Genomic DNA, 24,631 nt, shown 5'->3' with positions numbered 1-24,631 from the left:
CTTCTCATCAGTTTCCCCTGGTGGTGAGTCAAAGGTGCAGACACTTACGTTTGTCACTGGGTTCAGCTGTAGATTTCTGACACACATAACGAGTGTTGTGTGCACAGCGGGGAGAGGGGAGAGCCAGTCAGTGGGAAGAATGGAATCTAGCTAGTGATCATGAAGACTTGTAGCAAATGCATTTTCCATTATCATTCTGCAATATAAAAATGACATGCTGCTAGTATTTGACTATTTTTTATCTGGCTCGCAGGGAGCTCTAACTAACATGCAAGATCCCCAAATCTTTGATTCCACAAAGAATAGCCTAAAATATAGCAAAAGGTGATTTTTTTTAAAAAAAAAAATACAGCATTGCTTGTCCAACATTTTAGGTGTATTCCTACCCAGCTCTTATATCTCAAATTAACCCATTTCTATTAATCTGTGTATTGTCATGAGGCTGTGGCTTACCAGGTAAGGTTCAGGCATCTTTATTCTTCTGCAGCTACATTGGCATTTTCTTGACTGTGCCCTTTCTCTCTCTCTCTCTCTCTCTCTCTCTCTCTCTCTCTCTCTCTCTCTCTCTCTCTGCCTGGCTATATTATTTTCTGCTTTAGGCCAAAGCAGCTTCTTTATTAATCAATAGTAATAAAACATATTCATAGCATACAGAGGGGAATCCCACACCAGTCGTTTGATATACTCTCAGAATCACAACATGCCTGGTTTACAGATACAACGTGTTTCAGAAATTCATTTTACAGATACACTGTATCTTGACATCCATCTTGGCATGCATACTAGGGTGTGTTCCCAGAAAGATATGACAAAAGGTGATTAGGGTCTCACTTTCCACCTCTGTTTCAAAGTACAACCAAACAACGTGGCAGAGAATCCACCCATTCTTTAGAACATCTTTCAAGATGAAATGCATTCATTTTTACATGGTCAGTAAATCATGGCTTATGGATAAATCTGGTCTGCTACTTGTTTTTATAAATAAAGTCCAAATGGTGGTTTTTTTAAAAAAAATAAATTCATTCATCATGCCCAGTTTGGTTTTGCTACCAGGATGCCACACACTGAATCTATTGATAGCAGCCAGTGAGCCTTAGATCACCAGCCAGTCAGAAAAAACAGACAACTGTTGCCATCACAACATAGGAATGGAGTCTAATTAATGGTTGATCTACCCAGGACTATGTGTTCCATTATACCTAGACCAGCTGTATTGGTTACATATAATTCATAAATTTATCCTAATATAAATAGTTGATGTCTCTGGCCAGACCAGAACTGACTTTAGCTAAAATTTTGTGTCTCTCTCTAGTTCAGTGATTCTCAGCAGATGGGTTGTGATCCCTTTGGGGGTCAAATGACCCTTCCACAGGGGTCACCTGAGGTAATCAGAAAACACAGATATTTGTAATTCATAACAGTAGCCAGATTACAGTCATGAAGTAGCAATGAAATGATTTTATGATTGGGGAATCACCACAATATGAGGAACTGTGTTAAAGATTCACAGCCCCAGGGAGGTTGAGGACCCCTACTTTAGTTCAGAATCTTCTACCCTCTGTGGTAGGCTTGGGTTCTACACTATTGTGGCTAGCACCTCAGGGCTTTACCTGCTGCCTGGACCCACTATGAATGTGTCATCTAATCAAATCAACTGGCAGCTCTTAACAATGAGGTCTACATTTGTACCCTGCCCAAGCATCCTGCTTGGAAGATATGACTGAATTCTCAGAACATCTTTTAGGGGCTAATTGAGAAACACTGTCCAATTAAATCACATTCACTGTCTCTTGAAAAGCAAAAATTTGTAAATAAATACAATCCTAAATAATAATTGATTCACTAAATAGGAGTTAAAACAAAGTAGATCCAATTAAAAAAACTAAATAGAGTAATATTTTGTGTTTTAACAAATAAAGCTTTCTTGAAGATTAGAGTGCAGAGCTAAGCCACTAGAGGCCAGGCAGTCCTGGCTCACATCTTTAATCTCAGGATTCGGGGGACAGGTGGGTCTCTGTTAGTTTAAGAGAAACTATATGAAATTGATCCAGTCTAAAAGAGAAACACAGCTCACATAAAGGTGATCCCAGCAATTCGGATCACATGCCTTTAATCCCAGTACTGGGAAAGTAGAGACAGAAGTGATATGGTTGGGTGGAGAGAGGAATATAAGGCAGGAGGAGAATGGAGCTCACTGCAGTCTGAGGAGCAGTCAATCTGAGCACAGGATCACCCCATTGTTCTGAGCATTGGTAGAGGTAAAAACCTCTCTAGTGCCTGGTGTGTATGTGTGTATGTGTATATGTGTGCATGCATGCATGTGTTTAAGGCCAGAGGATAATCTCCACAACCAGCCCACCTGTTTCGGTTGTCATTGTTAAAGGCACATAGGGTTTTGGGGATGAAAAGCAGGAACTCATGCTTGGTTTACTAGCGCTTCATCAGTTCTGCCTTTTCCCCAGCCCACAGTTCTTCGACACTGTATTTTAGTGACCTTTCCTGAATTACCATTAGTATAAAATAGGCAAAGTAGAATATAATCTATTGTAAAGGAACATAAAATGTCGACATACAGATTATCACAATGCATTTGAAAGAAAACAAAGGGATAATGTAAATGAAATAAACCATGATTTTCAATTGGTTTTATTTTATAATGGGAATTTTAAAGAACGAAACCTTAATTGTGATTAGAGTGAGTGTTTTCCTTAGTTGTGAAATGAGACTGCAAAAAGGAAAGGACCCAGGTTGCAATTAAAAGTAGACACTTTGTATACCCCCTTCCCTCTAACATGTATCCATCCCTCTCTCTCCATATCAGTTCTGATTTTCTGGCTTTATATTAGTTACAGTACCTGAGAGGTATGTCCAGCCAATAAACAATAGTTTAATTCTTTTATGCTTTCTTTGAGTAAAATCGGTTTCTTTCCAAGTACATGTTTTAAAAACTTTTATTACAAGCTCTAGCTGCTCAGAATTGCCAAGAGAAAAGTCTCAGAGGAGTTAACTTTGAGGGTTCTAGGATGGAAATGGGACACCGCAGTAATTATTACAAAAGTCTTGAGCTATTACTCGAAACACGGAATGCCACTCTCTCCACGTAGCTGGAGCTGACAACTTGGTCTAGAGTAAGGGATATGCCTGTCAGATGCAACAGAGGGAGGGGACAAATATATTTGTCGTCGGTGCTGCTAGACAGTTCTAATGTCGACGTAAACAGGCTTAACACTCCAGCTTCAGTCGAAATTGTGCAGTTTGCCCATCAGTAGTAAAGAAAATGTGATGGATTATAGGGCACGCAAACCTCTCCTGGGCTGTCTCCCTACTCGATGTCGGAAATGTAAGTATGGCCAATGCGTATCCTCTTTCCATAATCTCAGCAATCCCGAGAAAATTCTGCCAGGCTGCATTTTAAATATTTTCTTACCTTCTTAGATTGGGATCAGTGCTAACAAAAGTATCACATTATCCGATGTGAGTGTGTGTGTGTGTGTGTGTGTGTGTGTGTGTGTCTTTCTCACTGCAGATTTTCCTGCCGCATAAAAATACTTCATTTTCTAGAAGAAGAAAATTAAACAACACATAAGACCAGAAATCAGCTGTAGGAAATGGGAGAAGATTTCAGAAGCCGAGGAGAAAGCTTTATAGGAATTTCAGGAAGTTCACATGGAACTTATATCCCACTAGAGCTCTGGGGGTAGGGTGGGGGTGGGATGGGATACAGCTCAAGCCTCTAGCAACAAGAACCCAAGGCCAGCATGGGATTGAGGGATGGACAGAATGAAAACTGGCTCAGAAGCCGTCTGCATTCTGCAGGAAGACCACCCAAAATGACAAAGCAAGATAAAGTCCCAGCCCACATGCTTCTCTCCTGCTTTGCAAAAATAAGCACAAGTTAGCAAAGCTGCATTGCAATTCAGCTCTCTCTCTGTCTCCTTAAGGTATCAAATTCCGTGCATGCATAACTTCTTTGGCTAGAAATTTTCCTTCATTAATTTTTTAAATGGTAGGATGCAAATTCAATACTACCATACTGTTATACCACTATAGTATTTAAGTGGAAAACCATATTCTAAAGGTGTACACAAAGGAGCTGCCACGATTCTAACACACTAGCTACCCACAGAAACCGTTTCTCCCCTTGCATTAGGAAGACTAATCAAGACTTAACGTATTTCCTTTCTTTTCACCGGAAACATATACTCTGTGAAAACTGTCATCACTCTGGTGAAATACAAATGGAGAATCGTGTATTGCCTATATCAGAGCTCTTTACAAGGTGAGCTTTGAAAACTATCAAGTAGCTTACGAGTAATTAGATGGCACTTTCATTTATATAGTTTATGGTCTTCTACTCAGCAATATTGTGCTAGGCTAGAGGAACAATGCCAGAGAGAAAGACATAGTCTGTGCCTTCAATAGTTATGTAGCACAGCTAAACTGGTACGTCGATTTACAATCAATTGTACTGTTATGTCATTTACAAAGGAAAGACCTCTTAGTAACGGAGTGTTTTTATAGTTATTTGGGTGCAGCTACTGACTAGTTTGGGATAAACCACTTCACCTGTGAGCCTTCTACTCCCGAGGTGGAACGTAAATGGTGCCACGTGCTGAGCACTGAATTGTTACAACCTGTTCCCAAGATATTGTCTTTTCATTTGCATCTACTAATTGGCGTGATCATTTTCAGTGAGAGAGGTGTTGGGAAAAGTGATGAACTAGTTAGAAGAAAGCTGGGTGTTGGAAACATCTGAGTCCAGTGTCGATACAGTGTCCCAGTACTGAAAAGTATAGACAGGAACACAGAACAACTTGGGGACAGGCTTGTTGCCTGTGAGGGCAGTGACACCGGACAAGCTAATTGAGGAGAGATGATTGATACCTCTCACGCAGTTTCTTGACCCGTAAAACTACAGTGCCTCTTACATCCATTGGGTGCTCAGCAGACAGTACACCTTCAGAGCCAAGTTTTATCCTCTATTGCCAGAAATAGTTCCTATACAACCAGGCTGCCCTAGATGTAATAATAAGTTCGGCAAGACCAGAATTCTCTGTATGTTGGCACTTGGTCACCACAGGCTCCCTATCATTGACCCCTGAGTGTGGTGCACCTGCATTTCTTAGCAGAATAGGGCTGTGCTTTTGTAAAAGACAACGGCTGCAGAACCAGTCTTCTGTCTGTGGCCATTATTTTATACCATAATTAACTGGCACAGTGAGCTGGTGATTGAAGAATTCTGTTTTGAGTGGCTCTTAGAGTTTTTATTCCATACTTCAATAACCAAAGCAAAATGTTATCCTTTCTGAACATGGAAAATTAGGGAATATGGGTAACTTATTAATGTTATGATTATTATTGCTGGAATTGATTACATATGTATCTGTTAAATTCTACTCTCTTCAACTTTTCTTCTATTACCTTTAAGTTCCAAAATTTATGATAAACATTGTAGGAATTGAGAGATTGCTCAGTAATTAAGAGTAGATCTGGATTATTATAGTTTGGATGAGAATGTCTCCCTGGGCTTATATATCTGAAGACTGAGTCCCCACTTGATGGTGATGCTTCAGAAGGGCTAAGGGATGCAGCCTTAATGAGGAAGAACATCACTTGGGAAAGGCTTTCAAGTTTTCAAGCCTCTTGCGCCATATCTGGAACTCTCCCTCTCTGCTTCTTGCTTGTGTTTTAAGAGGGGAATACTTGTTGGGACCAATTGGGTTCCTGGCCTTCAGCTGCTCTTCCCTACTAGAGCCTTCTAATGGAAGTTACCAAAAGCTGTACTTTGCCTAGAGGATCAGAGGATGGAATTTTCACCTGTTGGCCATTCATTGCAGGGTATTTAAGCCTCCATGGTGCTCTTAAAGAGGGCCTTTGTACCAGTGATTGGAGGTCCATGTGTCCGTCTGTCTCTGTGTGTGTTACCTCAACTCCCAGCCCCTTGCTCGAAGTTCACGAACTGGATTCTAGAGCCTAGAACGCAGATGGGGGGCGCGGTGCGCGCGGCAAACACTTACGACTCTCCTTCTTGCCATTACGCCTACTTCCTGTTGTCATTCACATGGTTGACCACCATTACATTTATCCCCATGGAACCGGAAGTCAAACACTCTGTTCGTCAAGTTGCCTTAGTCAGAATGTCTTATCAGAATACCAGAAGGGTAACTAGGACGCTACTGTTTTTTCATAGGACCTGAGATTGGGTCCCAGAACTTGTGCGTGGTGCCTCTAAGTACAGCTCTAGCTGATAGGACAACTGTAGACCAAGGGCACCTGCATTTACATGCACATAATGCCCCTCACATACACACAAAATAAAATATAGATAAATCCTCAAATAAGCAGGGTGGTGCAAGCTTATCAAATAAGATAAGCAGGGTGGTGCAAGCCACATGGGATGTAGAGGGAACAGAATTGCTGCAAGTTTAAGATCAACCTTGGGAAGCCTGTGCCGTGAGACCTTGTCTCACACAAAACAAAACACAATGGCTGTCAAGAGTTTAAGTGCTGTTACTATAGAAGTATCCTAAAGAAGCGATACACAACGTATTTGTTAACAAGGCTTTATTGTTCAAAACAAAATTGAAATTCTCTGGCACATAAAACAATTATTTCTACAAAAGGAAAGCCTACAAATCTTGATAATTTATACAAATAACAGTTTTTCAAAAAATAAAATTTTAATTTAGTAAACTTGTCTTGTGCTCTACACTTTTAGCACTGTCTGCAATGATCCACCATAAATCCCTGAGCAGAGACGTTTCGATCATGTTCTAAGAACCCATCCCTCCCCTCCCCGAGTTGGTCAGCTACTAAGTCCAGCCCTGGAGTGAAAAGTGTCAGGGATGTGTAGGTATTAAAGAGTCATGCATTTGATGACACAGGCCCAACTGTTAACAACACTGGGCAACTGAGTCATGTGGAGTCTGGCTACTGTGCATTCGGTGAACCTAAAGGAACCAAGTGTTGGAGAAAAAGAAACAGTAACGATAAAGACATAAAATAGAAAAAACTAGAATAGCACGGCATCTATTTAAATAAATAAAAAATGTTAGACACTGAATTCTTCTTTATAGCCTTATATTAAATTCCTTTTTCTTCCTTTTGTCCTAATTGCCAATGCATTAGAAAATGAGACATATACCTCAACCCACTATTTTGGTTGACCCCAAGGTTTGCTGCTGTTAATGTTAAATATTATTCGGACACCACAGTGATTTAGTTATAATTTAATTTCTGGCCCTTGAGTGAAATGTTTACAAAATAATTTACACATGGTAGGAGGGCCTTCTCATTAATCTCATCAAACATTCTCACTACATTTATCCTCCTCACAATGAGGCTAAGGTCATAGGACCGCTACTTCAGATTCTTTAGCCACTGTATATAGATACATGACACAACCTATAATAACGGGGAAAATATAGTATTTCTGCATGTCCAGCTTCCCTTTAGTAGAATCTGATCATATGTGTATATATACATGAAGTATGAAAGGGAAAGTGAAGAAAACCTAATTTTTAGCTGCAAACAACTGGCTTAACAAATCTGTTTTCTTTTTTCGTTACTTTGATAGGGTTGGATAATAAATAAATAAATATGTAGGATATATAATAGTTAATTTCTCTACAAAGAAGTTGCTAATGGACTGGTATTCCAGGAATTTAATTTTCTGTAGCAAATTTTAAATGTTAAAGAAATTTATTTTTCTGTTTCATTTTGTAGTCTTATTATAAAATGATCACTGAAATACCTAACATTAGGTAAGGAAATAAAATACTCAGTTTTCTATTGGAAAATAAGAAAAGCATTTGGCAGAAGTCACAGATCTATGCAGGCTGATGCTTACTTTATCGCATCTTAAAATAATTTATTTTTGACATCTTTCAGGAAGAGCAAAATAAGATAATCATCCAGGATGTATCTGCACCGCTGTTTAGGCATATGTTCGGAATCGATGGGCATTTTACACCAGCTCTTTCAAAAACACAAAATCACTGACAATAATCCTTAAGTACTCACCCTTCATTGACTCATTATGACAACCATTGTCTAAGAAGCACCAAGGACTTTGCCCTCTATAGTCACCATCGGGGACCGGGACCGGAACACTCATAGCGTCCCTTTGTTTCAGCCTCAGTGAGTATGTGTATATAGACAGCATAAAAGGTAATTTCAAAAGAATTAACACAATGAGATCTGATGAAAAGTTACTGAGAAAATACTGACGATATAAAAATGAAAATGACTTGGGACACACACCCTAGGTCTCCCTAGGTCCTCTCATATCACTTCTATGAGTTAGCGTATCAGAATGTTCCTTTCGAGACATGGCAAACAAATGATGCTCAACACTTGGGAAGCCTAGGGCATTCAAACCATAAATCGTTTAGGTGTATGCGTCAAGAAACAGCTGGGGGTTCAGACAGACACTGACACAATATTAAAATCAAAGTTTCATAAGCTTCAGAAATCAAGAAGCAGGCTGTCCCAGAGAGGGAAGCCAGCAGCGTAAGGTCAACTGGTGGCCCACTGGGATTCACACCACGCTTTAATCATTCCCTGTTCACACTTAACCATAAGAGTCCACTGTGGCTGAATGGGCTCCCTGACCTTCCTCTCACAGTGTTGAAGGAACAATATATTTCAAAATTCTCTTTCAAAAGTGAACAATGTCTGCAATGAAGATTCCCCCCCTCCCTTCTGCAAATGCCAAAGATCCTGTTAAGTGCTCTGGTTTACAGTCTTCCTACGGGTAACAATTCCACCCTCCAGGAGGTTTCAATGTTTCCCTTTTTGGTGTTAAGGGGCGGTGCCCATCGCAAAGTGGATTCACCCAGCAGCGGCAGTCACCAAGACAACCTCGGTCCTGGACTTAAAGTCCAAGGTGAACCTTTATCGCAGCACTGCTGGGAAGTTCTGTCTGTTAATGAAGCCAGCTTTAACAAGCATAGACGATGAGTCCTCGTGTGTCAGGTCTTGGAGGTCTTCAAACCTTGCTTCTCCATGATGTTCCACAGCTTGCGGAGATTGGACTGAGTGATGACATCATCTGGCTTGAGTTGCAGAGCCCGCAAGTAGTTGGCCTCAGCCTTCTGGAGCCGGCCGTTGAGATGGAGTATGGCTCCCAGGTTCATGAGAGCAGCGGGATACTGTAACAAGAGAGAGGAGGTGAACTATAGAGAGGCCATTTCTAGATCTCCTTCAGGGAAGACAAAAGTCCTCATCCTCTCATGCAGAGGATTCCCATGCCTAGAGGCAGCCGATGGAAGCAATGTATCAACTTACACAGAGACAGGAAGAATACACATCTTCAAAAAAGCTGCCATGTCCTTTGTACTTTAAGTAGGGCAATAAGGAAATGCATCTTTTTTTCCCTTCTTTAATGGCAAAGCATAGGTAACATTAAAAAGACTACAATCAGTCAGACTGATTTTTGGAAAAAAACAAAAAGACTTTCAACTTTATCAGGTCATGGGGGTACATCGCTCTAGGTCTATCTATCAGGAGCTGAAGGACATCCTGGGCTACATTGTGAGAGTTGTAGGGTAGCATGGGCTACATAAGGCTCTGTTTAAAAACAAATTTAAATGAATACAATTTCAGATAGAATTGATCTTCTGAAAAATCCTCAAATACAGCTTAGTGACAGGGTGCTTACCTGGCAAGCTTGAAACTCTAGGTTCAAGTTCGAAGCAGAAGCAAAGCAAACCAACTAAAAATATACCTCAAAGATGAGACACAAGAACTAGAGGGAAAAGGGAATATATATGTCCTTGCTGTCTTGTCTCTTCTTGGCTATAATCTAGGCTTTCTGTGTATAAACATTAAGCTATGAGATTTATTGATGATATTTTCAGAGTGGAAGCCCTGAAAAAACATTTAAATTTAAACTTAACATCTTTCCCAAACCTAGACTAAAATATTTCCCAAGACAAGTCCTTACATTTACAAATAAAAATTATAAATTGTTAGATTTTTCTAATGGTGAATGTTTATATAAATATATCAAAGTAGACAACACCAAAACGAGATTTAAAAGATGGTATAGGAAAATGTAACGTTTAAAAACAATTCATTTTATATTACTTGTTGAAAAGTACTTAAAGAAGAAAAAGCAAAACAAAAAAACTTCTTAAGTAATGCTTATACCATGGCAAGTGAAATATAAAACTATCATATAAAATTGGTAACAATTTTTTTTAAAATAAAGATTATGGTAGCCATAGTTTATTGCAAAGAGTTTTGTCTCCAAATTCTCAGATATTTGTTTATTAAAGTATATCGTAATGAGAAAAATATTTTGCTTGCTATCTTCAAAGATAGGGGCTGTTGCCCTGTTTGCATCTGATCCTTAGGAGGTTCTTTTTAATTGAAAGCAAACTTTTTGGCAGCCACATAAATGCATAATTCAAATATCAGATAAACAATGTTTATGTGCTACGACTGTGCTTTCATTTTGAAGATAGTGTCAAGCATTAATTGTCCTTCGCTCTGTGCAAAAGCCAAAGATAATTTCCAATCATTTTATGATTTAGTATTTTTACAATGCATGCATTTTTCAGTTGAAATCATCTGACCCTACTGTTTACTGTAAAAACAAATATTTCTGAACCAAATCAACGCTGGGGAGAGTGGAATAGCTCAGCGCAAACAAAGGGGGGGAAACCATGATCAGATTTCAAATCGAGGAGATCTGGGTTTGAGTTCTTGCTTAACCATTATGACCTTCGTGAAGCAGCCTAATGCCCTGTGCCCAGTTTTTTGAATGTTGCTAGAAATACATGAAAATAGGAAACAGATACACATGGCAGGACACAGTCACAAAGTACATACTCTGAAAATGTCATGCTTGCTTTCCCTAGTCTATTAAATGCTGTTGGTAATTTTCATAATTTGGACTTCATTGGCTAGAGACTGTCTCTGTATACACATCAAATTCTCCAGACTCTCACCTGCTAGCCATTATTTTCAAGCTTTCCTACATTCTTTTTTTCTTTCCAAAAATAATATCACAAATATAAGCTTTGCTTGACTGTCACCAACCTTTTGGCGAGGATGACTTCATGCTTATGAAGAAAAATACAGATGGTCAGTTTCTAATTTTAAAGCCAATTCAAGAACACCCAGCACTAAATTACATGGCAGCGCAAATCTCTACACTGGAAACCAAAATAACACCATCTACTGCATCTTCTAATGGAATGCTGCTATCACAGCAACATTATAATCTCAAGCCCCTCGATGCCTGAACACATTTCTGAACTGTATCTCCTCACAGTGCTTGGCATGACTATCAACAAACAGCCGCTAAACTTTAGTATGCATGTATTCACAGTACCAAATACTAGAGATGTTAAAATAGGGCCGTGGACTCACTGTTGGAGGTCATTCTTTATTAACCAGAAGTAGAAGAAGCCCGGGAACTGGCCTGAAGATAGTCCCTACTTCCTCAATTAAGTGTCACCAACGTGTCTTTACCTGTAGTGTGTATGTCTCAAATTGCAATAGTGGGAAAGTACACAAAACACTCAGGGGCTATGCAGTCAGATAGCCCTAGTTCCCACGCCAGCTCTGCCACACAGAAATGCAAATCTAGACAAGCTGGGTGTGGTCTTTGGACCTCAATCCTTGTCCATGTGTGATGACAAAAGAATTTGCTTTATCTCGTTACTAACGAGACGATATGAGAATTAGATAATAACGCCCTTTGTTCCTTCTTTCCCCACTTTGCCTTATCCCTTCAAAACTGCAAACCAAAATTTCCTTCTGAGTGCCCCTGAACAACAAACACCAGGGTTTCCTGACTGCTTGCGCCTGTATTAGCTTCCTAGTCTTTTTGAGGTTGTTCCTCTAAGAGACAGAAATAAGGATCACCGCGGATGTATACCACCCAAGCTACACACATATACCCTATTATTGTTTCTAAACTACAGCCCACGATTTCTTTTCTCCTTAGGAATTCTCTTCCACCCATCAGTTGATGAATAAATATTAGTATTTAGTATTATTCTAAGGAAACACAATAAGGAAGCTAAACTTCTTTGAGAAATGATTTCTAAATGCTAATTACAATGGTGCTTTGGCAACAAATTTAATTTGTTATCTCACAACCATAGCATGTTACTCAGTAAGTAAAAAATAATCATAAATCTATGTTAGGAAGTTAATGTGCAATGTTAGATCAAGGAAAGTCATTTAATATGTTAATTGTTTTCCCCAAAGTGTAGAAGTATCTGTAAACTAGGCATGTGTATGATATGGGATTTCTCTCTGTATACTATTGGCTAATAAAGAAGCTGTTTTTGGCCAATGACTTAACAAAATATAGCCAGGCTAAAAGAGATATATTTAGAGAGAATAGGTAGAGTCAGTGAAACTCCATGGAGCCACCAGAGAAAAAGATGTGAGCCTTCAGCTGAAACCTTGCTCGTAGGCCATGACCCTCGTGGTAAAATATAAAATAATAAAAGTGGGTTAACCAAAGATATAAGAGCTAGCTAACAATATGCTTGTTATTGTAATTGTTCAAACAGCATTTTAATTAATATACTTTCCTCCTACTACGTGTGCACATAAGAGCATCCATAGTTTAAGAGGTTACATATTGAGTTATAATCATAACATTTTAAGGGCTGTAAATACCTATTTTAATAGGGAAACTACTTCAGAAATTAAAAAAAACCTATATAAAATACTGCATGAGATACTGTATGACTTATCTGGGTAAATGATAAAATATTATTGAAGTAATGAATATGAGTGTCCTACGTAACAGCTTTGAAATATGAACAGTGATTTGCACATAAATAATTTTATGCTTTGCTAAAAACATAAAAAACATATACATAACAGTGCTTTATCTCCAATGACAATTGGTTTATTTTCCCAAGCCTGTTATGTGTCTCCCTCCAGGGTGGCAGCTATTGAGGCTTAATGCATGCCCACTGTCCTGAGGAACTTCCGGTCTTCTAGCCATAAAACTGAGTTCAGAGAGTAGTCTTGGCAGCACTTCAATGTTGGACAGAAAATCAGAATTGCTGACCCTACCTATCAAGTCAGAATGCGAGTTTTAACTAGATCCTAAGTTTCTTTTATTCCCATTAACATGCGAGGGGCATCGTCACCAAGGTCACTTCCGGGTCAAAGATGCCATCATTTTACAGCACTCACAAAGAAATTGCTTAGATGGGGTGTATCATTTAGAACAAAGGATGTCAGATCATGGATCTATCCCCTTGTAAAGTAAAATTCTCCTTTTAGTTGTGTGATTATTTGAGACAGTAAACATTCAGAATGAGATTTTATTAACAGAGCTGTAAATGATTAAATGCTAGGAGACAGAAAGAGAACACGGAAATGCGTGTGACGGGTGTCTAAAGAGCCTGCAAGACTCTTTGGCTATGGAAGCGAATGCAAGACTTTCGGGTGGCAGTCCATCTTATTACATACTGGTGGCTTTGCTCTGTGCCAGCTGCAACTCATGGGTTGGGGATGAGACACACAACCACAAGTGCCAACGTCTTCCCTCACACACATGGTCTTCATTGAACACAGCCGTTGAAATTTTCAGCGTGTTAACCAGGGCAGGCAGCAGCTTATGACCCTGTAACACAGGGCTCCTGGCTTAATGCAACAAATGAGGCCACCTCCTTCTTCACAGGCTAGAACAGAGAACCAGGCCTCGCTTGCTTCCTTGAAGTGGGCAGATGCTTTACATCAAATGGGATGACTGGCAGCCATGTGGAGGCAGCATATGACGTCTTTCTCAAGTCTCTAGAGAGCTGTGCCTTGTTATTTTACTGTGGTCCTTGGCTTGATTCTCTAACGTGGGAGGAGGAAATTAAAATGATGGACATCTACTGAGATCAGAGAGTGTAAAGACACTAAGATTATGGAGGTCTGATTATAGCAAAACTTTTTGAGACCTGCAAAAACTCAAAGAGTACTTGGGAGCATGAGATAATATTTTTTCTACCATTAGTATATTTCATAATGCCAGATAGAAACTTCTATGGAGGAGTACTAGTGACTGAAGTGGGTACAGAATTGGGAATTATGGATTCTCTTGGAAACAGGACTAAGATATATAAGTTTGGAGGGGCCTTGGAGGATCCAGAAGGAAGAAAAGGCTAGGCATTATACATTCCCTCAGACCCTGAGGCTACTCTGATCTCACTGGAACAGCTATGGGAGGATGGAAACGGAGCACAGTACCCAACATTTATACCTATTAAGTGCTTTTATTTCTAATCTGTTTGATTGATTCATTTCCAAAGAAATTTGCTCATGTTGCTGAAACTATAGCACTGTATATTTACTGTTGTGTGAGTTAGATAATATTGAAAGAGAAAGTCTGACATCGGCATGACCTCCTCCTAACCCATATATTATGCATTGGAGGAATGCTTCCAAGATATCCACCTTCATCTTTCCTTCTGAATATGATTGGAAAACAAATTTATACACTAAAAGTTATTAATGGATTCTCACTCCCTTTAAAAATAGTTACCAAATAACTCAAAGGTGCCATTCAATGTATTCGGTTGAAATTGCTACTCAATGGAATTGACAAGAGATGCTTAAAAACTATTGGCAAAAACAGTAAGAAAAATACAAAAAGAGAACTTGTGTAAGTTTATATACATATATATTCATATATATATCAGATATTTAATAAATATGTACTGATTATTTTTAATATAGATCTTGATTAAAAGTATAAGGTACTGAAATAATACCACAGACATTAGATTTCTCAGTCCAGGAGATAATTGTTCTTTCTGCTTTGCTCGAACGGAGTGCTTGATGGTCTAACATAAAGTCTTGAATCACCGTCTCCAAAGCCTACTATGTACATAAGCATATCACATCCAATTGTTAAATTTTGGTAACTTGACCTCAAAAATGCTCATTTCAGCTCTATTCACAGTAGCTATGAATGAAAACAGCCCAGATGTCCATCAAACAATGGACAACAAAAATGTGCTATATTTCCCCAAATGGAATGCCGTTATTCAAGTATTAAAGAGAAACAAAATTATAAAATTTTCAGATAAACGGATGAAGCTGGAAAGCATAATTCGGAGTGAAGTCACCAAGCCCCAGGAAAAGAAATGCTGTGTGTTTTCTCATTTGAATCTTCAGATAGATATGTTTCATTTGGAATACACACCAGAGGTCACGGAATTAGTGAAGAGCTATGGAGTGGAGTGGAGACAGAATGCAAGGGCATGCAGAGTTAAATGGAAATAATGGAACAGGAAGGGATAAATTAACACTACATAACTTTGAAAAAAGTCATATGGAAACTAAGATACTCTCTCATTTTTTTTTTTGCTTGCCTTTCTTCAGTTTAGTTTAGTTTAGTTTTTTGAGACAGGCTCCAGGCTTTCCTGGAACTCCTTACGTAGCCATGGCTGGCCCTAAAATCACATTTCTTTTGCTTCTGACTTCCAAGTGCTGACATTACAGCTGTATAGCATCACGTCCTGCTATCAGTGGTTCTCAACTGAAAAATATAGCCAGGAGTGGTGGCCGACATCTGTATATACAGCATTTGGCAAGCTGAGGAAAAGAAATTTTAAGTTAGTGTGAGCCACAGAATGAGATCCTGTCTCAGAGAGAAAAAGTTTTTAAAAAGTAAAAAAGTAAATCTACCCTAAACAAATCAGAGACTTCTTGAAACGTGTTCACGTCTGTGTGTGTCTGTGGTGTGTGTGTGTGTGTGTGTGTGTGTGTGTGTGTTAGGAGGTGAATGATGGTAGAAATTCTGTGAGTCATATGATGACTTTGAGCAAATTTGAGCAGAAAGACAGCCCCTCAAATAACTCGAAGTAATCGTGTAAAAAAAAAAAAAATCTCAGGTCACCATAGAGGGAGAACAATGGCATTGACTATCCAACCAGAACACATATAAACTTTATTTAAGACCTTTGTCCAACTGCCTTGCTATATGGCCTCCCTTTCATATCCATTAAATAAAAAGTAACAATCAGAAAACAACTTAGGTTTCAGATGATCAAAAATCTTCCTATTCCCCCCTCAAGGGAGTGCTTCCATTTCTGCTGGCATCTTGTCCCATTTCCAAACTCTACCATCCTCATATGGATCTCCCTCCTTCAGTTTCTCTCCTACCCCATCATGTCTCCCACTTAAATATTTATATTTCTAAAAGAAAGGAGGTGTTTCCTAGGTTTCAATTTGTGCCTATAAGAAAGAATTCAGAACCTTCAGCCCTGGTTTTAAGCAGCCTTTTAAAGATCCAACATTCAAAATGCCTTCTTTCTGGGCTACGTGAACTTCTGTTTCTGTTCTGTGCCCCTTACAGCATCTGTTTCCCTCACAGAGGACTCCTCCGACAATGCCCTTCTTCCTTTCTCTCAGACAAACTGCTCATTAAAACAATCAGAACCAAGCCAGTGAGGACAGCAATGTCTATTGATTGCTTCCTTTCAATGTTCCCCTAGTATTGCCTGCATACATTAACTGCAACATTACCACAATGAATTATAGCTGCTTGTTACACACGTCTGTCTTCTTCACCGAAGGGTGAAAAACTCATTGACTTTATTTCCATTGTCTTTATGCTGCTGGAGGTGGAGAGTGGAATAAGAATGGAACCCTCCATGAATGCTTGCTGCGATTCTGTGTGGTCAAGCAGAAGAAAATGGCTGAGCAACAGTCAATTCGATGGCAGTGTCAGTATAATTGGACATGCATTTAATGGGCACCTATACGTCAAGTTCTTTGCTAGACACTAGTTCAGTAATGGACAAAAGAAGCTATTATTTTAATATAGATGTGGAATTAGTTCATTTTTAGCATACCCAGTATTTACCACAAAGCAGTATTATCTCAATGCTGTCCCTCAAATCTAGGAGGTAGAAAAAACTGTCACCCATGCATTAAAGTAAGTGCTAACAGGGACCACACCAGAAGGACTCGCTATCCTCTGGTTTCCGTCCTCTTGATGACAGGAGCATCCCTTGGAAGGTAAAGGGAAGATGTGTCTAAACGGAGTATAGTAGGAGCTGTGAGGGAACTGGGGTGAAAGCCTTTATTTCTGGGTACAAGGCTATGAGACAAGACACACCATTTGGCAGCTGCAAGACTATATGTTCAAACTGAAAATGTGTATGAATTTTTGCAATTAATGGGTAGCATCATAACCATTTTTTAAAAATTTTTAAAAGCATTTTTGGCAGACTGTTGAGAGTAGACAGTAATCCTAATATATTGGAGTCTGGATTTCAATTAGTATGGAGATTAAGCTGACAATAGTGAGAGGTATGGTGTTAACTCTTCTGTGGCCAAACCAACTTCAGGGAAAATATCTACTAAAAATGCAATATGAAAGCAATGTACAGATGGTTTCTCATAAAACAGCATGGTAGAAAGAAAACCATAAGCAACTTAGTGCTCTCCATTCAGAGAGGAGAGTTCTCTGAAGTCAAATTTTGAATAAAGCACCAATGAGGAAAAAAAAAAAGTACCAAATCATAGACAGAGAAAGGGTAAACAGCACTGAAATCCAGCAATGGCAAGGAAGAGCCTGACAGATTACAAAAATGATTCATTTTGATTCCCAGTTTCAGTGCAGTGTTTGTATTTATGAACTAGCTTTTGAATAAGACAAAACAGATACAGGCTGCAAAGAAGGCATAATATTGTATTAAGGGAGTCGTTCCAATCTGTCAGTGACACATTTTATCCTGTGTACTCAATCCTTGCTCCCTACATCTGCCCCATCCCACGGGGCAGAACAGGGAATGTTCATTTAACTTTTATGTCCGGTGTGATTGCCACACTGTGGCACGCTATTCATTTTGATGGCAGTCAAAATGTCAGCAGCTGTGGCATGGCGGGCGAGCACACAGTCATTGTAACGGGATCATCTCCTAGGTAGCGGTTATCTCTGACATAACAGTGTACCCCTTAAATTAAGACCCTGACCTCAGAAATTGCCTTTCGCTGGAAAAGATGCTACTTCAGAGCTGCATGTCCTAATGTCCTTCGTTTTGCAGCGATGTTTTTCACAGGTCATTTGGAAAATGCAATCAGTGTGCTGTGTGGATTTGCAGCAAGAACAATGCCCATCGTAAGAAGCAAAACTACCAAACTTTTGCTCTTCATCACTGAAAATTTCATGCAGATGGGAGAAGGGATAAAAAGAAGAAGGAATTAAAATTTAGAAAACAGCCATAGCAGACAAGCATCATCTACGGGTCAAGGACAAACAAGCAAACAAGCCTACAATCAAGCTCTATGTGCATTCATTTATATTTAGATATTCATTATCTAAATAGGTATCACAAAATTCCACAAACTCATTGAACTAATGTCTTTAACTATTGATTTACATGATATAATTGGCTCTATGCTATCTATACCCAATAGTCTTAGAATGAAGAGGAAGGAAGAGCATATGCATACATTCTTAGTCATAGTTGTATTGCAGGAGAATGGATTCGAGCTGTCCAGGTTGTCCAAATGTGTACACATAAAGAGAAAGCAGGAATTTGAATATATGTGATAAAATGACTATTCATTCTGACAAGCTAGAACAATTCTCTAGAATGTTATTAAATCATATTTCAGAAAGACATTAGAAATTGGTATTTGTACCTAAAACATTGAAGAATTTAGATATCATGAATGCCAGGAGAAGAATTTCACTTTCCTGTAAATTGCTCATCTTCACATATATAAGACAATCGGATGTGTGCATGCTTGTGGGCATGTATGTTTATCACATAGTGTAGACACATCATATTGGCATAATCAAAGGTATGCTGGAGCGACGACTCAACATATGCCAAAGCAATCAAATCTAGGAAATTATTTGAACCTATACCGATCACTTCTCTAATTCATTTTTATGCTTCCAACACACTGATATTATGGGAGCTAGCAGAGAGAGGATGGTTTCTGCATTGCAGCCACGACAGACTTGAATATGACATATGGTAAATATTCACTGCTTAAAAGTAAGGAAGTAAGCATGCCAGTAATTTCAAAATGGTAGATTAAAATGATTAGGCTCGCACACCTTGAAGCTTCCCTAAATTGCTGTTAACAGAGTGCCACTCACTCAGTGGCTCGACATATTCCTCACTGTAGTCAGATTCCAGAAGTCTGACACCAGATTGCTGGTGTCTCCTTCCTGGATGTGCCGGCCATCCCATGGCCTTCCTTGGTGTGTATACAAAGAGGACACATGGCAAGATTCCTCATGTCTAGTTTTAGAAGGGCTTTATTCTCTCAGAGATTGTCATATGTCCAATGACGCCAGGAATTTTCAGCATATCATATGTGTTCTAGAGACAAATATTGAGTTCATAACATGCAGGCAGCATAACCGCTCTCTCCATTACAGAGCAGACATGGACTATGATGTGAACACAGATTAATTTGGGGTGGCTTAGTCAGAATAATCACATTTCATCACGGCACAAGAAGGCAGCGAGTGCCTACTGATCGAACAAACATCAAGAAACACACTATCCTGAGCCAGCTACCCCCAGCCTTTATGCCCACAACAAGTGGGAAGTCTTTCTCATACACTAAATAGTGATGACCAGATCAACATCAACAGACTGGAGTAAAGCAATCCCTTCACAAACTAGAATTGCTGGGTTAAAAGTAAAATGCGAACACTTCCTAAAGCACGGTATTCTATTCGCACATTTATAGGCCCAGGGCTTTGCTGACACACCCTGGGAAAGCAGCAGTACAAACGTCTTTACACACCACTTCAGAAAATATCCCACCAGGACACACCCATCACAGTAAAGCCATGCCTCACTCCGAACTATTACATTTGCCAAAGTATCGCATCTGCTAGAGATGTAAAAGAAACAAAGGTAGTTTGTGTGTTTACACTCATGATACACCAAGGGGCGCTGAGTAGCCGAAGTTCTCTCATGCTCAGTAATGAGTCAAATCTCACTAGGATCTCTCCAACCTGTGCATATTCTGCAAAGTCAGTATCTGGAATGGCTCTAACCAGACGGTATCAATCATCTCCTAAATAAGGCATGGCCAGCCAGCTTTGCTTCTACATATATAAGATTCTAATAACTGATTCGAGGACCTATTTTTCTTCCATGTTCATATGTAATACAGAATTTCGCAATGCTTTTGCACAGCCAGCCTACCAATGTCTCATTGCTTTCTTATTTGGAAAACTCAATGCTTTCTTTTCGGCCTCTCTTTCTTGGTTTAGTCTGTTATTATTTAAAAAAGAAAAAGAAAAAGAAAAAGAAAAGGAAGCAAGCAAGCAAATAACTAGCCTTCCATGAGCTGTCACACATACCCAATGTCCTAGCTTCAAAGACATTGACTCAGGACCCATATGCATTAATTCTCTCCAATAACAACCAAAATGAAACTTGAAAAGGAATGCAGATACAACTAAATCCTTTCAGACTTCATTAGTAACTTTCCTCTGGTTTATCTGACTCCCTTCAGATGCATTTTCTATACCAATTTAGGGTACCGTAATGATTATGAAAGTATGTGTCAAATACGTTGCATGTAATACATTCCCACCCTCTGAAAAAAGTAATTTTGTGTGCACCGTGTAACAACCTGAGGTCTGACATCTGACCGGGCTAGCACTCAGCTACTTCACATTGCTACCTGTGATTCATGCCTGAGCAATCAAAGCAAAAAGGGCTTCTCTGGAATTATAAGAAGGCATATCTTTCCAGTTCCTTTATGGAAGAAACCAGAGACATGATAAATTTTGTACTGCTATGTATTAGTTATTTTTGAGACAAAGAACCTTATGACTACTCCACTAGTAATCTAATTAAATTCTAGGACATTTATGTCATAAATGTTTAATGTCTATTGCGTACAATAATTAAATCTAATTTCAGTGTCTTGAAATGGCTCATAGAAATTAAGCTATGCTCCAATGCCTGTAATTTGATACTTTTATTTCATTTAGTCAAAAATATAAGTTTAAGAACTTTGCTCACTTTTTGGATCACCCAAGAGAAGAATTAAGTGGTAATTATGAAGGTTACGTTCTTAGAAAATTAATGCTATGTGAGCCTGGTCTAGTTAGTACATAAGTGGTCTCCAAGAGGATTCAGGGTGGGTGTAGGTCCCATCAACTCCACAGATGAGATGCTTTTAGGCATCTCTTACTACATAGATTAGTGAGAAAAATATATTTAAGAAAAGAAATTTTATATTTATGAAAAATAAAAAAATTAAATAAGAAGATTACTGAAATTCTTTTTCAGATTGTAAATATTTAAAATCAAGCCTGTCCAGTAGTTCTCTGACTCTGAGTTTCAAAATTATGAGTGTCTCATTGGGTGTGGTACTACATGTTTTTAATCTCAGAGAAGCAGAAGGAAGTAGATCTCTGTGACTTCTAGGTCAGTGTGGTTTACATAGTAAGTTCCAGGCAGTTGGATACACAGACCCTATCTCACAAAATGAAATTATGAGTTCTTTTTAACTGATATAGGCCATTTACTTGTTTCCTTTAAAATGGAATTTGTGCAGCCACTAATTCAATCAATACCTAATTACTGAGCAGCTTCTGCATGAGGGAGTCAAGCCATACAGAAAGTAACAGATCTGATGGAGCTTATGTTCTCCCTCTATGCTTAAATAACATGTGTGAGCACCGTAGATGTTGTGATACGTACTGTCTTAGTTAGGGCTTCTATTGTTAAGAAGGTACCATGTGCACAGCAACTCTTATAAAAGAAAAATATTAAATTGGGGTCGCTTTATTTGCCAAGATTTAGTCCATTATCATCATGAAGGGGAGCATGGTGCCATGCAGGTAGACATGGTGCTGGAGAAAGCAGCTATATGTTGATCTGCAGGCAGCAGGAAGTAGACTGACCCAATGGGCAAGACTTGAGTATATATGAGATCTCAAATCCCACTTATATTCTTCCCCCAATAAGACCTCACCTATTCCAAAATGCGACACCTCCTAATACTCCTAATAGTGACGCTCTTTGAGGGCCATTTTCTTCCAAACAACCATACATACTAAGATTAACAAGCAAATCAAGATGTGCACTTAAGGAAAGAATGGGCAGGAAGGCCAAAGAAATCCTATATAAGCCTGCTTCCTGCTTAGTTCTTTGCTGCTTCTCTGCCAAACACTCTCCTATGTCTTTCCCGTTGAATCTCTTGTGTGAGCATTGTTTTACAGCGTGACTTTGTGGTTTTGCTTGACTCCCGGCTGCTAGGATACATTTTCCTTCAAAGCTGTAACACTCACACCTTTCATGATCAATATTTTCAACACGGTCACATGCAGCTATATGTTTCTGATAATTCCAGTTTCTGTAGTCCTTAGAGAGATGCATGTTTTGCTTTCACTGACTCTTGGGAGTATGCTGAAAACATCCATTTTGAACGTAGAAAAGATTTTCAAAGGAGACTATTATTCTATCATCTACCCAAAGAAAGAGGATCTGTGCTTTCTTGACAAATGTCATTGAAAGGTCATAATGTTTGACAATTAAAAGAGTTGGCTCTGGTAGAACTTTTGGGTGCTGCACATAATAGTGAAAGGTTAGGCAACAACAGTGGAGGAGCTGTGTCTAGACAAGGAGGAGATTCAAAGGGAATAGGTCTTAAATTTTTTTTCTAACTTGCAGAAAGACTTGGAAGAGCAAATACAGATAAGCAACACTGACAGAAACACACAGACAGCTAATAGCATGCTGTGACATCCGCCTGGAATGATGTCCATTTTTGGAAGAACTCTGCTTTATTTAGCTTACAACCGAGAAGTATGATAAACCCGCAGTTCATTTATCAAAAGTATCAAGTGAAAGATACTTTTTATTTCCAACAGACAAAAGCTGTCCTATGCACGACTGTTTAGCATTTTGACAAAACTACTTCGTGATAATCCAGGGCAATTTCAAGTCGATGCTATAATGTTAGCAGGGCCATTCCAGCTCTTGCCAAGACAAAGTTTAATTCCATCCTTACAAAATGAGAAGTGATTTTCCTTCCTTCATCTAGCTTCCTCCTTTATCATTTAGCAGCAAATTATAGAGCAAGGCCTAGTGAGCCCAAACACTGATATTTAACAGACTAAATATATTTGTGTCTTACTTCACTTATGAGAAGGGTGAAAATAGCCTACCTTCCCAGCTGCCAATATTGGTGTTTACAGGGTGTAAAAGGAACTTTTATAATAGCTTTCACTGGTATCTAGTCAAAAGAAAACTTTCCTTCTATAAACACAACATACCACAGCCATCTTTGAACCACAACATTCTGAAATGGCAAACATCTCCATAAGCACAGAGACCTATAGCCAGCAAGAAAGCAAGTTATGTAGACATACCTGTCACAACATTCTTGAAATATCTTTATCATACTAATTTACTACCTCTTTTCTACATACAATTTTCCTAGTGAAACTATTATTGGCCTTAGCCAGTGCATATCATCTTAATTCTCAGGCAATTATTGAGCCAGTATTCACTACATTCAAAGTCATTAGATCTTCTCTTATCATCTGTTTTTAATGGGCTACCAAATTATATTCCATTAATTAAGCAACAACTATCTTACATTTGTTCGTTACTTTCATATTTCCAAATTCTGTTTGGTTTCGTGAATGGCCCTGAGAGGGGTTAAGGAAGCTTTTGAAGATACCATAACTAGTGAGAAGTCTGCCAAGTCCAATGCTCAGTTCTTACAAACTATTTCTCTACCTTTTCTCTCTTTGATAAGTATTCTAATTTATGAAGATAATGATATAGTCACAATTTCATCTTTTTTTGGAGACAAGGTTTCTCTGTAGCTTTGGTGCCTGTTCTGAAACTACCTCTTGTAGACCAGGCTGGCCTCCAACTCATAGAGCTCTGCCTGCCTCTGCCTTCTGAGTGCTGGGATTAAATACGTGTGTCATCACTTTCTGGCCACGATTTCATCTTAACAAGCACTACTGGTGGTTCATAAACTCTGACATGGCATTTGGACTGTCGGAACCTCTAATACCCTACACTCATGGTTTGGGGATAGAAATTAATGGAAAAATGAAGACAATGAGTGAATTGGTAATTTTTCTTGTGGTTGTGACAACATAACTAGCACAAAGTAATTTAGAGAAAGGTTTGTTCTGGCTTCCAGTTTGAGGACGCATATTTCCTTTAGGCAGGGAAGCCATGAGAACAATAATCGGAGCACAGTTGATCACATTGCATCAGCAGTCAGCAAGCAGGTGGAAGTAAGAATTGGGACTCAACTCTAAAACCCATGCCCAGTGACCAGCTTTGTCCGGCAGGCTTCATTGCTTGGAGGTTCGACAATATTCCCAAACAGCAGCACCGCCAGGGAAGGAATCAGTGTTCAAAATGGGGGACATGTAACATCCAAATCCCCAAAATGAGGCTGATGTGGGATGTCCTTCCGTATATGTGTTGTTTTTATTGGTTAATGAATAAAGCTGTTTCAGTCAATTGCTTAGCAGAGTACAGCCAGATGGGAAGTCCAACCAGATATATAGACAGAGAGTAGGTGGAGTCAAGAAGATGCCATGTAGCTGTCAAAGGAGAAGGGCATGCCGGAACCTTAGGAACATTTCTGGTAGGCCACAGCCTCGTGGCGATTCACAGATGGATAGAAA

The 24,631-nt window shown here is 39.1% G+C and overlaps 1 protein-coding gene across 2 annotated transcripts in view; it reads right to left on the bottom strand.

Annotated features, from left to right (window-relative positions):
- Positions 1-6,549: 6,549 nt before the first annotated feature.
- Tmtc2 (transmembrane O-mannosyltransferase targeting cadherins 2) overlaps positions 6,550-24,631 on the bottom strand; it is a 389,511-nt gene continuing 371,429 nt past the window's right edge. The window contains exon 12 of one of the 2 annotated variants that reach the window (XM_048418567.3): positions 6,550-9,152. In XM_048418567.3, coding sequence (XP_048274524.3) covers positions 8,973-9,152 — 180 coding nt within the window. In that variant the 3' untranslated portion in view covers positions 6,550-8,972. The remainder of the gene's footprint in view (positions 9,153-24,631) is intronic. The other variant, XM_085683198.2, reaches the window with a different exon arrangement.

This window comes from Myodes glareolus, chromosome 26, assembly GCF_982192425.1.
Source record: "Myodes glareolus chromosome 26, mMyoGla1.1, whole genome shotgun sequence".
Taxonomy (NCBI): Eukaryota; Metazoa; Chordata; class Mammalia; order Rodentia; family Cricetidae; genus Myodes; species Myodes glareolus.
The sequence above is the reverse complement of the archived record's forward strand: the minus strand, read 5'-3'. Positions and strand labels throughout refer to the sequence as shown.